Source organism: Spermophilus citellus, assembly GCF_964194105.1.
Source record: "Spermophilus citellus genome assembly, chromosome: 19".
Lineage (NCBI taxonomy): Eukaryota > Metazoa > Chordata > Mammalia > Rodentia > Sciuridae > Spermophilus > Spermophilus citellus.
The window spans coordinates 10744676-10759256 of NC_138201.1; the positions used below are offsets into that span (position 1 = coordinate 10744676).

The 14581-nt window shown below is 49.7% G+C and overlaps 1 protein-coding gene across 1 annotated transcript in view; it reads left to right on the forward strand.

Moving 5' to 3' along the window:
- The window catches only part of ITPR1 (inositol 1,4,5-trisphosphate receptor type 1), a 311270-nt gene that overhangs the window by 249575 nt on the left and 47114 nt on the right, over positions 1–14581 (forward strand). The window contains exons 48-52 of the mRNA XM_081276065.1: positions 613–723; positions 3140–3235; positions 6108–6230; positions 7433–7537; positions 10758–10950. Of these exons, the coding sequence (XP_081132191.1) occupies positions 613–723; positions 3140–3235; positions 6108–6230; positions 7433–7537; positions 10758–10950 (628 nt within the window). The remainder of the gene's footprint in view (positions 1–612; positions 724–3139; positions 3236–6107; positions 6231–7432; positions 7538–10757; positions 10951–14581) is intronic.

Here is a 14581-nt window from a genome sequence, read left to right on the forward strand (position 1 = left end):
CGATGGTGCAGTCCTAGGAGAAGGAGCACAGAAATGCCCCCAGGCTTCAGGGAAAGGCTCTCTTTGACATTGCAGGGAATTTCCTTAAAACCTTGGGTTTGCTTTTCTGCCAAACAGAGGCCTGGAAAGCAAAAGGCTGCAGGGGGTTGTGCTTTGGGAAGATGATTAATTTTGATATTGTGTGAATTAAACCAGAAGTTTGCTTAAGGCATAAGTTTGGAAAGCAAAGACACCAAAACAAAATGAGTGACGTCAGGGGGAATGGAATACACTTTTAAAGGGGAAAAAGGGCTCAGACCCTGGTATCAGTCACGCACTGTATTTTCCTTTTAAGAACAAAAGCTTACTGCACGGCACTATTTGGATCAGATGAGACCAATTTATCAGTTAGCATTCATGGGGACTTTCCTGCTGTTTACTGTTAATTCTGAAACTAGAGATTTTCATCTGTCTTTTATTTTTACCACTTTCTCACGGAAAATTGCAGCCCTCCCCTAGAGACATTGCTGGGAGCAGCAGACGTTGTGTTGAAATAGCCGCTGAGCCTCTTGGCCTTTAACTTCTGATTTATGTCCGGCATTTGTGTGAATGTCTGTGCGTCTCTCTGCCCAGAACTGCATCGCCACCCACGAGTCCAATGGCATCGACATCATCACAGCCCTGATCCTCAACGACATCAACCCTCTGGGGAAGAAGCGCATGGACCTCGTGTTAGAACTGAAGGCAAGTTTGAGAGCCCTGAGAGGAGGGGTGCTGGTGCTGCATCGTGACACAATCAGGGTCCTGAGCTAGGTGGTAGTGGTGGTCCTATTGAGCTGCATGAAAGAGCCAAGTCACTTGTACTCACTGAAATGTGGCACTATCCAAATAAGGGCCTTGGGCCAGGTACCAGCTTTTCAATTGTTAGGTCACATGTCACTCAGAGATGAGAAGCGAACCTGGCATCCAAGAACCAGAAGCCCGCATTCCAAAAGCTACAGGCCGGGAGACGATGGAAAGATTCTTCTCTCTGGGGTTTCTAGATTTTTCCCCCTTTGAGGATAAAGGTTAGGTTTGGTTGTACTAAGCTTCAACCAATCTAGTAACTCAAAAAATCCATTTTTACTTAATCAGGATAATACATTTTTTTTTTAATTCAGTCCTGAATTAGCAGAAGGGTGGCTAGTAATGTTTAAAGTAAGGACACTACACTGAGAATGTGCCTTCAGGCCCATGATGACCCATGTGTGGATGGAGGCCTTCACGTAGTTGATACGGAAGCACCACCGGCTTTTGACTCTCCGTAAACACTGAAGTAGCTTTTCAGAGTAAAAGCAGTGCTTTCAAGGTCCCTAAGCTGCAGGGTTTATAATCTGGTTTTGAAATATGTGAACAACACATATACCATCCCAGAAAGTGACTTCTTGAGTGAGCCCCCAAACTCTCCCCTTGCTTTGAGGTTCCAAAGGTTCTCACAGAATCCAAAGAATTAGGACTTGGGGTGTAGTGCAGCAGTAGACTACTTGCCTAGCATGCACAAGACCATGGGTTCCATTCCTAGCACCCTACCCACCCCCCCAAAAAAAATCCAGAGGTTCACTTCTGAAACTTGTACTTGAAACCCACCCTGGTGTGTGCAAAGGTGTTATTGTCACTGAGCACATTTCCTCCTAGCTGTCTCCATGTTGGTGCGAGTTGAGATCTGTACCCTTGCTTACAGCCACGTACAGTTGAGCACTTCGTCATTATCATGGAAAGGCCCAGAACTACAGGGTTCACTGGAAAACTGCTCTGTGTTTGCTGCATGGAAGGCCCAGTTATTTTTATTTTTTATTTAGTACTTCAGTGGAGGGTCTAATTAGTTGATTTGGGTATATGGATTTTTTGGGGGGGAGGGGGCAGTGCTTTTAGCTCCTTTTGAGAAATTTTGCTTTACACCTGATTTGAGCATCGTGCAAACACACCGTTTATCAGCCACTGGACTACCCTGAGACATTCATGTGCTCCAGGGCAGCATTTCAGTGACCTGTTCCACTAATTCAACAGTCTGATGATCTGAGGATAATTATTGAAAGTTCTGTCTTATGACAGCACAGCAACCTAACTGAGCTGCTCTGAAGCTTGGGGAGGAACACCCCCCCCCCAAAAAAAAAAAAAAAAAAAAAAAAAAAACAAGATCTTTGGAGTCCTATAAACAAAAAGCATAGAAATCCTTATGGCCCAGGACCTCAAGTGAGGTCAAGCCAAGATCCACAGGGTGTAGCCACATGGACACTGTTAACAGGATGGGAACACAGAGCTTGGCAGGCAGGCAGTGTTCCTCTGGGTCACTCTGGTTAAGTGTGTTAGTTGTACTCTCATGGTATTTGGAGTTATGGGTACTGATGGAAATATTTTCAGACCACGAAGAACTATCCTGGTTGCCTTGTCTTCTCTGGCCTGCTGGGCTGAGCAGCAGTGTCCCTACACTCATCTGACCCTGCAGAGAACTTGCCACTCCACTCCTCAGGAGCATCGAGTCAGCATGGGCCTGTGCACAGCCATGTCACCAAGAGTGACAGTCCAGTCAGGCTTCCACGTGTGCCTCTCAATATCTGCAGGGTCAGCCAACCGCAGGATCAAAATATTTGAGGAAAAATAATTGCACCTATGCTGACAACGTACAGACAGTCTTGTTCTTGTTATTATTTCCTAAAAAAAATATAGCACAGCAACAATTATTGACCTTGTACTTTTACATTGTGTTATGTATTATCATAAATAGTCCAGAGAAGAAGTATTTGGAAGGATGTTCTCAGTTATATGCACAGACCATGCCATTTTCTATAAGGGACCTGAGCATCCCTGGGTTTTGGGTCCCCGGGGTCCTGGGACCGATCCCCCATGGAGACTGGTGGGTGACTGGCACCCGCCAGCACCCAGGTTTAGAATTCCAATACTTGCTAGTCTTCCATCAGCTGACACCTGCGTCTCTTTGACCTGAATCGGATTGTGTGCATGTCGCGGGGTCTGAAGGTAGCACCTCCTCTGCCTGTTGCAGAGCGTCTGTGCCGTCCTCTCCCCACCAGGTGGATGCCTGTCCGACTAGCCAGGCTGCACACCTGAGTCCCCTGCCCTCGCATCTCCCCTGCCTCTCTCACCCTGGCTTTTCTCCAACTAGAACAACGCTTCCAAGTTGCTGCTGGCCATCATGGAGAGCAGGCACGACAGTGAGAATGCCGAGAGGATCCTCTACAACATGCGGCCGAAGGAGCTGGTGAGTTGGGAACATCAAAGCAGGACCTGGGACCCACTCAAGGAAGCTTTCTTCAAGATTCATCAAACCAGAAGGATGAAGAAAACTCACAATTCAGGCCCCTGAGCGGGTGGGGAGGTGAAGCGTAGGGCACTGGACATGTGTTCCCTGTCCCTGGAGCATCCAGAAGCCACCCTCTCTGTTTTCCGCTCATGGAGGACTGGGTGCAGAGCATGGTCAAGTTCACTGGCCAAGTTCAGATGCATTACGGTGAGGTTTTGGCAGCCATTTGACCTCTCCGACCTCACACTTCCCTGATTCATAAAAGAAAGATGAAGTCACCTGGGCCAAAGTGTTGTTTTCAAGACTAGATGAGAAGGTTCACATCTAGCCCAGTGCAGTGCTGACACACGATAGTCCTCTGTGAATCGAAGCCCCCTTTCTGCTCACTCCTATTCTTTGCTGATATTTTTGCCACGTCTTTGTCCAGGGGTGACAAGATCACATCCGTTCTTGTTGCCAGTGGTCTGGACAATGGAAGAGAATTTTCTTGGATGGCTGGCGTGCTTTCTTGGCTTGAGTTTTCTTTGGAGAAAACACGATCTGGTTTATTTTTGAGGGGTGATATTCACAGGGGACTGTGACTTCCAGGTTGGAGTTGGGGCTGCAGACTGTCAGACGAGGAGCGTTCAGAGATGGTGACATGAGCAGAGGGCAGAGCTCTCTTTTTGGACTTTTCCCCATACAAACAAACTGCAGCTGACAGACTTAAATGAGGGCATTAAAACAGCTCTGCCTCCTGCTGACCTAGATGTGCACAGGCCAAAGTCCCTTCATGTATTTCTTTAAATAAAGTTAAGAGCAGCCCAGTTCTTTGATCTCCGAGGTCAGGGAGTAAGGTCTCAGCCCGAGCTGGGAGTCCTCTGTGCGTTTGCGTAACAGCTTGTATAACTGGGAGTGCTGGGGACTCAGGGTTATCTTTCTTGAGTAAGGTCAGCATGACCTTGCAGAGATCCCGTTCCTGAACTAAGAAAGCACCCAGCTCTTCTGGCCTGTCCTGGGTGGGGAAATGCCAGCACCCCATGCTGTGGCTACCTCTAGCTCCTGGTTGTGCTTGGAGAACATCATTCTGGCTCACGGGAGGAGTCGGACTTTCTGGAACAAACATGGCTCTAAGTGTCTAGATAGAGGGACGCTCAGATGTCCAGTGTGTGTGTGCACGCGTGCACTGTGCGTGTTGTGGCCCTGCATCCTACACAACATGTTGTCTGCCTGATTGGATATTGGAGGCAACTTGGCAGGAATCAAAGCTCAGAGAAGGAGGCTTTGTCTCCAAAGTTCAACCCAGTGCCTGAACTGGCCTCAGTGCAGAAATGGGTGGCTCTCCACGTGCTTGATTTGGGGTAATGAGAAATAATTCCAGATTGCTGCCTTGTGGCTAAACTGCCTTCTGAACCATCAAAAAAGCCAAAACACCAACAAACAAAAAAAATGAATCTTTCGTACGACTTGGGGGGTGGAGGTGTTCTTACTCTTTAAATGATGAAATCCTGAACAATTTGTTCATTTAATAAATCCTGGCCAGGCCCTCCATCAGCCAGGGCACCGTGCTGGGCACTAGGCCAGGGTCTGGATACAGGCAGACTCGGCTCCTGCTCCCTGGGAGGTGAGGTGAGTGGAAACAGCAAGAGAGGGACAGAAAGGCTCCAGGATGCTGGGGGCATGAGCCAAGCCAGGTGCATAGAACCAGGGACAGAGCTGTGGCACTGTGAAGGCGTCCAAGCTCATTAACCGTGACTTCATCAGTGTTCTTTTCTCTTAGTGTCTTTGTCCATAAAGAAATGGAACCTCTGGTAACTTTATAAAATGTTTGTGAGCATTAATTTTTTTTGGGGGGGGGTGGTGCTGGGGATTGAACCCAAGGCCTTGCGCATGCGAGGCAAGCACTCTACCGAGTGAACTAGAGCCTCAGCCCTATGAGCATTACATTTTTAAAAAGAACATGAAAATAGTAAGCACGGTGCCTGGCACCAAGGAGAAGCGGTCAATAGATGTTACTAGTTGTCTATTATTTTCACGTAGTGTAGGCTTGTGGGGGAAGGGAACTGAATAAGAAAAATATTTCACAGCCAGGCACAGTTATGCACATTCCAGTGACTCAGGAGGCTGGGGCAGGGGGATCACAAGTTTGAGGCCAGCCTCAGCAATTTAGCAAGACCTGGTGCAAAAAGGTGGTGTAGTTCAGTGGTGGAGTGACCCTGGGTTCAATCCCCAGCACCAAAAAAAAAAAAAAAAGAAAAGAAAGAAAGAAAACAAGCTGTTCTAAAAACAAATGGATTTCTTGGCAGATTTTTCCTAAAAGGACAAAATTGGGATTAGGGAGAGTTGATGGAAAGAAATGTGGAGATAGGAAAATCGAGGCTTCTAACTTACATTTGTATCATATTTGCCTTTTCAAAGTGCTTTTTTTTTTTTAAAGAGAGAGTGGGGGGGGAGAATTTTTTTAATATTTATATTTTAGTTCTCGGCAGACACAACATCTTTGTATGTGGTGCTGAGGATCGAACCCGGGCCGTACGCATGCCAGGCAAGCGCGCTACCGCTTGAGCCACATCCCCAGCCCTCAAAGTGCTTTTATAGCCATTGCCCCCTTTTAAATTAGGAGCCATAGACTATCTCTTGCTCCAAGTAGAGTGAATGGATTTGCTTCTTGTCTGTGGAGGGTAAAGGTCTCGACTGCTTGCAGCAGTGTTAGGAGGATTCTGAGGCTGCGTTCCAAGCCTGCTAGGAAATGCTGCTGCACTGGGTAAGCAGCATCTGCCCCGGAGGGGAGATTACCACCTGGGTGCTACAGACGCCAGTCTTCAGAGGGTCCCCTCGGCCCTTCTTGCAGGTGGAAGTGATCAAGAAGGCTTACATGCAAGGCGAAGTCGAATTTGAGGATGGAGAAAACGGTGAGGACGGAGCTGCCTCCCCCAGGAATGTGGGGCACAACATCTACATATTAGCACACCAGGTATGAGCTCCTATGCCCCTGCAGACTCTGCGCCCAAGGCCACCACTCCAAGCCCAGGGGCCTTCCCTGAGGGCTGTGGGCCTGGGACTGGCCCTCCTTGATGGCCTTCTCTGAGGGCCGGCTGCACTCATGAGAGTGTGGCTCCCGGGAGTTTTGGCATCTGATCTGAGGCCCAGGACTTTTCTGTGCTGGGGTCACAGACGTGGAAATCCCCCTTATAAGCACCCACCCCTGGGCAGTAACAGTCGGTGGTTTATGATCTCGTCTGGAGTCCTGTGAAAGGCGTCCCAGCCTTTCTTATAAATACAGCCAAGTTTCTCAACAATCTAAAGGAGTAAACTCCAGCTTCTCCCCCAGCCGTATGTGAGGTCCATGGGAACTTGTCGTTAGGACTTCCTTCTGCCTTGGGGGATAGGGTGATGCTCCGTGCCCTGGCATCCCAGTGTCTCCTTTCTTTATCCTGTTCCCTGTAGGAGGTTCTTAATCCTCCTCTTTCTGGGTGCTGATGTCTCTTGGATTTTTGGGGGGTCTGGGCAGGCCGTAGCTCAGCTCCTATTTCCTGTCCCCCTTGTCCCTCGAGCAGAGACCCGGCTATAAGCAATGATGGGGTTGGGCCCGAGGTTGGTAGGTCCCTACCCCATTTCTATCCCATGATTAGCATCTGACCTCCAAAAGGGCTTCTGAACATTCCACATGGAGGCTCTGCAGGACTGTCCAGAAAACCCTCCTGTCTATATAGAAATCAGGGGACCCTCATGCAGTGGCACGGCCTGTAATCCCAGCAGCTCCAGAGGCCGAGGCAGGAGGATCACAAGTTCAAAGCCAGCCTCAGCAATTTAGCAAGGCCCTCAGCAATTAGCAAGACCCTGTCTCAAAATAACAAATGAAAAGGGCTGGGGATCTGGCTCAGAGGCCGAGCCCCTTTGGGTTAAATCTCTGCTACCCCTTGCCCCCTGAAAAAAAGAAAAGAAATGAAATCAAGGGGAAGCAAGGACCCTGTATGAGCTTCCAGGACTTTTCTACCAGGCTCTCCAAATGACCCCCATGCAGAGGCACCTGGAGAGAAGGTAGCAAGCCTCCCAGCTCCTTTGCCCTCCGCTTGCTGCTGGTTGTGATGCACTGTTTGAAACTCGTAGCTAGAAAGAGCTCATGCATTCCTGTTGTGGAGACGTCGCCCCTGTGTTTCTGTACTTGTGTTCTAGTTGGCTCGGCACAACAAAGAACTTCAGACCATGCTGAAGCCTGGTGGCCAGGTGGATGGAGACGAAGCTCTGGAGTTCTACGCCAAGCACACGGCACAGATCGAGGTAAGCGCGTTCAGCCTGGCGCCGACCTTCAGTGCTGAGGCCTCCACTGAGCAATGCCCTGTGCCGGGCCTGTGCACATTCTTTATCTGAGCAGTGAAGGTGCTGTGAGCACCTCCTCTATACCAGGTCTTGCGTAAAGTGTGAATTAACCAGTGATGGCCGTCGGTAGTGTCGCTTGAGGGCTGAAGATGAGGTGGGCTCTGAGCAGAGCCACACAGAGACATCTCACTCATGTCAGATTGTGGCCAGTCCACAAGGATATGGCGTAAAAGAAAGCCCAGCAAAGGGGACGTGCTACAGACTGTGATGCCCAGGAGGCCTGTTCTGAAGAAGTGGCCTATGAGCGCAGACCCTCATGAACGGGCGAGGAGCTTCTCAGACCCTGGGAGGGGAGATTCTTGGGAGGGTGGAGACGAGCAAGGCCCAGGGGCTGCAGTTCAGGGAGCTGAAGGGAGGGGGCAGCCCCGAGCCTGCAGAACTGGTGCACCATCCCTGGGAGAAGTCCAGACTGGACCACTAGGGAGCCTCACTCAGCGACACTACAGTAACATCTGCATGTTAAACCAAACAAAAAAGGTCTTACTAATAATCCTCCTTGAACTGGTTGGTAATGTCCCCATTTTTCACATGGAGAATCACTACCGTAAGGCTCAGGGGAGTCGTGTTCCGTCTCCAACTCTCAGTGACAGAGCTGGAATTTTAATCCCCGTCTGTCTGACCCCCGAGCCTGGGGATACGTTTTATGTCCCCTGAATTGTCTCTTAGCATCCCAGGGAACACAGGCTTCCATCTCCAGTCCTGCGGCAGTAAGCGATGATGTGTCACGTTTTGCCAACAAGGAAATATCCAAGCTCAGCATCAGCATTGAAAAGAGGGTTCACATTCACAAGGACTAGCACATTCCTTTGAGCAGCGAGCATGTTCAAGATGGAGATTTTTCATGTGTTCTTCTCTGATGAATCAGGTTTCCAGGCCATCCTAATGTCATGTATCATTTCACTCATGTGCCAGAGTAGGTGAGCACATATTCTTGATTCATCATGCGTGTCAAGGAGCTTGGCCACAGGGCCAGTTCTGTCCTCTGGAACCCTTGGAAGACATGTGTTAGGTGTTGGTGCCATAGAATGTCAGAGGAGACCGGAACCTTAGAGGTCATTTTGTTGAGCTCCATGGTTTACTGGGGAGAAGACCCACTAGAGGCTGGAGAAGCACTAGAGAAGTTCTCCTGCCTCCCACTTCTAAGTGGCTTTTAAAAAAAAAAGGACAGAAATGCCTAGATGTCCCTGCCTTTGGCCAACGCCCTCCCCTTCCCTCAGGTTTCCCCTGGGGTTACCTGAGGGAACCAGGGAACAGTTCCTCACCTCCTGGGGCTTTCTTTGCAGCCCCAGTGTCCTCACTGGGAGTCAGGCTAGGTGGCCCCAGGCTCGGGAACTCCTCCTGCTCCTTTTCCTCCTGAGCCCAGATGCGCATCTCTCATGGTGTCCTTCAGAAGAAGGCAGGAGCGATTCCCAGTGGCTTGACTGTGTGGAGCAGACAGGTTCTCCATAGCAGGACACTGCAGAATGGTCCCTGCCCCCCTGTTTACACCAGAATTACCTGGAGAGCTGGATCACGGGCAGGTTCTGGTCACTAACCTCTCACATTGTGATTCTAGTTCTATGAGGTTAGGTCATGGGCAGAACTAGTGTGAGAACAAAGGCTTCCGAAACCCGAGTTCCAGCTAGATTCAGGAAGCACTGGTCTACAGACCACGTCCCTCAGAGAATATGGAGCCAGGGCTTGGGAACCCGTCCCACCTCTGGGACACCTTCCCACTTGTGTTAGTCAGCTTTTCGTCACTGTGACCAAAATACCTGATAGGAAAAATTTAGAGGAGGAAAAGTTTATTTGGGGCTCAGTTTCAGAGATCTCAGTTCATGGTTAGAAAGTTTCATTGCTCTGGGCCCATGGCAAAGCGGGACATCATGATACCAGGTCCCAGCTAAGGGAAACTGCTCAGCTCATGGCAGCCAGGAAGCAGAGAGAGAGGAGGAAGGCAGAGGAGGAGAGAGGGGACCAAGGGGCCACAGGGACGATGCACCCTTCCAGGGCACGCCCCCAGTGACCCACCTCTTCCAGCCACACCCTACCTGCCTGTGGTCACCGGGACCCCATCAGCCCATTAGGATGGATTGCTGAGGCTGCAGCTCCCAGTCCAGTCATTTCACCCTGCGGATTCCTGCATGAACACAAGAGCTTTTAGGGGACACCTTGCACCCACACCACAACAGCACCACGCCGTGGCCTGAGTCGTGTCTCTTGCTGCAAAGTATTGGGAGAATAAGAACCAGCTCTTGTTATAGGGCCTTGGCCTTGGGCCTCACCTGACTTCTCCACCTTCTGAGCAGGAAGACTGAAGAGAGGTCATGCCTCCTCTGTCCTGTGGCCCATTGTCCTTTTGAAATTTCTACACCTGCCCAGGACTATACAGTGTCCTAGAATTTGGACAATCCAGAGCAGACTGTCCTTTCTGCTCCCTGAACCTGTCTAAGATATCCTACACCCCAGGGGCCCAACAAAGCTAGCTTAGAGGACAATGAGGCCATCTCAGATCACATGGACACCTTGGCTCACATACCATACGTTTTAGATGCCCTGACAGGTAAGAGGTAGGAGGTCACTGCAGCGGGATGTAAACCAAAGGTCTCTGCATAAAGTTCCTTTGGCGGAATAACTCAGCTTTGCTATCTGAGAAAGGATCTTAGGTTACACCGTGGCCCATCAGTGCTCCGTCCAGTGTGAGAGTTCTGTGTGGCTGCTGAGACGAAAATGAAATATAACGGAATATTCAGCTCCTCAGTTGCAGTAAGCATATATGCTAATGCCCAGAGGCCACCTGTGGCCCGCCATCCTCCTGGGCAGCATAGATGGAGAACCATCCCATCTTAGAGAAAGTTCTGTCGGGCAATAGCAGCCTCATGTGAGTATGTATGTGAAACGCAATGTGAGTTTCCGGTAAAAGCTGGTCACGTTAAACGAATGGGGTCTGAGGTTAGAAAAGCAGAGTTAACCAGAACTGGTTTTTACATTAGTCTGAGAGAGATGGCCCAGCCAAAGTCATTGAATCTGAAAAGTTTGTTCTTTATTGTTCTGAACCTCGAACCCCAAGTCCTCCAGCAGCCTGCAGCCTGCAGAAGGTGTCGGAGGCGACCGCTGAGTCTCTCCTTTGTTTCTATCCCAGATTGTCCGATTAGACCGAACAATGGAACAGATTGTCTTCCCAGTACCCAGCATATGTGAATTCCTAACCAAGGAGTCAAAACTGCGAATATACTACACCACGGAGCGGGACGAGCAAGGTAGCAAGATCAACGACTTCTTCCTGCGCTCGGAAGACCTCTTCAACGAAATGAACTGGCAGAAGAAGCTGCGAGGTGGGTCCCAGCGCGGGGGACTTGCTCCTAAAAGGTGTGGTCCTGGGCGTCTCATGGACTCGAGCTGGGGGGTGCCTCTGCCTCCCAAGAGAAGCCACGTGGGGGTCATCTGTGTGCTTTCCCGGAGGCCAGTGGCCCTTCAGTAGCTGATAAATGGGGCCAAGCCTCAGTGTGGCAGTTCCACGGATGACTTAGAGTGCCCTTTTTTGTTGTAATCTCCATGTCAGAAATAGAGGTGGGCATGGTGTAATCCCAGAAACTCAAGAGGCTCAGGCAGGAGGATTGCAAGTTTGAGGCCAGCTGCAGCAACTTAGGGAGGCCCTAACCCACTCAGCGAGACCCTGTGTCAAAATTAAAAAGGAGCTGGGGATGTCGCTCAGTGATTCAAGCATCCCTGGGTTCAATCCCTGGCACCAAATAAATAAATAAATAAATAAAGAGGGCGATGAAAGACCAGGCCCTTGAGCACCCAGGATGGTTCAGTGGGCAGGAAGTGCACTCGGCCTGATTGCTCATTTACTAGTACTCCTGCTCTGGAGACTCCCATGTTTCCCCTCATACCGAGGAGCTCAGGTTTGAGGCTCTAAATCATTTTATGGGCAGTAGGAATAACTTTTTATGTATGACACATCATTGCCCTCCAGCGAGTCCCGTGGAGAGGCCCAGGCAGGCCTGGCTGAAATGACTCATGGTAGGCACCTTTATAGGGCTTCCGCAGGGGGCTCCCCTGCTCCTGGTTTTCATTAGGGGTTTAATGTGGTCCTTCAGCCCCAACGACAAGTTTGGCACCAGCTGTTGTGGCCAACTTAAAAAGGATCATGTTTTATTTCTGTCAGGAGCCAGGCTTTTATTTGAAATGCTGAAGTCCAGCTACCACTGTGATCTTCTTGGCTCTTTCTATGGGGTGCGACTAGGGTTGGGGAGAGATGTGTCATAGGTCAGTTTCAGGAAACTCTCATCCTCTCCCTGATCCCTGCTAATCTGAGGACCAGACATGCCCCCTCTGCTGCTGCTTTGCTTCTCTCCTCAGCCACCTGCATCCTTAGCTTTGCTAGTGACAAAGAAGGTTGTCCAAGCAGATTGGCCAAAAGGTCCTATTCCCACCTCACCCCATCCCTATTCCATTCTCGCCCGTCCCTAAGGGGCATCTTAAAACATTCTGGGCCACACCATCCTGTACCCACATGTCTCGAGTCTGACCCAGGGAGCAAGGGCTCACAGCAGCGAGCATGGGTATCCTCCTTGGTACAGACCTCAGAGGATGCAGGCACGATTCTACCACTGCCTGTCCTTGGAGCCTCCTGTGGATTCCTCCGACACTCTTCCAATTCGGGCATCACAGTGAACACTGGCACTCCTGATAGCACCATGCTGGGCTCTAAGAAAGAGATGCCCCTGCCACGAGGAGGAGAAAAGCCCCATCTGCCTCGGGCTCACCTTTCTAGTTCTGTGCTAGAGAGAGGAGAGAACTGCTTTGTGGCTTCTGCCTGTCAGCGCGATGTTCCACAGTCGCAGCTTTAGGGAATGGTCCCGATTTCATGCCTCCAAACCTTATCAATTAATTTTATGCTTATCAGTGAATGTGGCTGCTGAGTGGATCAAATATATTTCTTCTCCCAGAATTGTTCGTCAATCCATATATATATAGGGGGTGTATGTGTGTCTCTCTAAAAATCTGGTAAACCAACAGAGACCTTTCTGTTACGGTGTCTCACGTCGCTCTTTCTGAGATGGTGTCTCCAGCTGGGGAGATCGGGGGGACCTCAGCCCCAAGGAGGAAGATGTCAGTTCCATTCTCTCTCTGCCACCCCCCAGCTCTGTGGCCCCCAGCAGGTGGGTTAACTGCTCCCAGACCTTCATCCATAAGTCGAGGAGCAGGATGACCTCTTGGACTCCTTTTATTCCAGAATGGCCATCTGGGCATTCCCAGATTCATATCACAGTGTCACTCCTGCTTTCCTTTATTTTCAGTCTTTCTGTTTTTGGAAAACAGTTTTTGTTTCTGTGAAGCTTAAACACAAGTATAGTTGTCAACTGGAAGATTTTAATTGGCTTCAAAGCTATCCTCTGGTAAGAGAGAAATTGAAAATAATAACTGAATTAAACATGATTTGCATATCTAGGGAGGGGAGAAGTATACTCATTAGAAGTGCAGTGAAGTTGAAATGCATTCTCCCCTTCCAAGGGTCTATCTTCTCTTCTAGTAATTCTGCAGAAGAGGTCTTTTCTGGCTTACTCACATAGCAGCTCAGCTTTACCTTTTACTGAACGTCACCTGTGCTTTGGGACATCTGTAGCTGAGATTCCACTGTTAACGTTGCTTAGTGTTTTCTTCTGCAAGAACTGAGACACCCAGTTAGATGCTCTGCCCTGTAGAAACCCTGTTCTCTGCTTTGCTTACCCAGCACATGCAGCAGGCACGCAGGCACACACACCCTTCTCCCACCTGCATCCTGCCTCTGCCTCCCGCTCTGACATCCTTTCCTGAAGGTCATAGCTCTGGTGAAGTCCAGACTGGGCTGTGAAAACTAGAAGAGGAAACTGAGATAGAGTTGCACATGCTGATGCCTGTGCCCTGTGACTGTCACTCTGATAGGCACAGAGCTGGGAAATGCTGCTTATACACATATATGTGGAATCCAGGTCAGCTAGCAAAGCCCAGTTCCTTTAAGCAAAAGGCTAGGAAAGAGTGTCACCAAAACGTGTCCTAGGTATAGTGAGTCAAATCACTCGCCCATCTGGGGTCATGGCATCCCACTGTCTTGCTGGACATGGCAGGATGTTGTTGATCCAGGCAACTTTTAGCCCCAAGGACATAGAAAACATGCTGCAGGTTACAGTGGAGAACCCAACATGCGAAGGTTGTGGCCCCTTCCTCTGGAAGGGGGCAGACAACACAGGCATATTTTAAGTGGCTACATACCAAGCTGATTATGATTAGGCCTGTAATCAGGCAGTGGCAGGTTATGTGAATATGGGTAAGGAAGACTTGGGAGGACAGGTGGGACCGGAATAGCATCTAGATGGGAAGTGGGGACTTAGCACAGCCAGAGAGCCTGCAGGAGGGGGAGATGTATCTGTCTTCTCTTGCTGCTGAAACCACTGGCCACGAATTCTCACGAGCCTGATATCAAATTGGTAGAGCCATGGCTGCCTGAGGTCCTGGGCTTTTGTCCCCTCCCTCCCCAAAGCCCAGAGTGTCTAGCAGAACCCTTCTTGTGTTGCATGGCTTTGGCTCTGAGTCTCCTGCTTCCGTCTTTCACATGCAAGGACTTGCAAGTCCTTTCTGTCATGTAAGGTAAGACAGTCACAAGCCCTGAGGATTAGGATAGGGACATTTAGGGCCCATCATTTTGCCTACTGTAGAATGCATGTTCATTGCATTTCGTCACTGTGTACCAAGCTACCCACCAAATTTTAGTGGCTTGAAAAAGTAAATATTGATTTTTCTCACCGCTTTCTGGGGTCAGAAATTTGGGAGTAGCTTAGGGGGATGGTTCTGACTCAGAGTGTTTCAACTGAGACCGCAACCAGGGCCACCATCTGTGCATTTGCCTGGACTGGAACATCCACCTGTTGTTAGCTCACCCAGGTGGCTGTTGGCAGGGGCCTCAGTTCCTCTGCACATGGG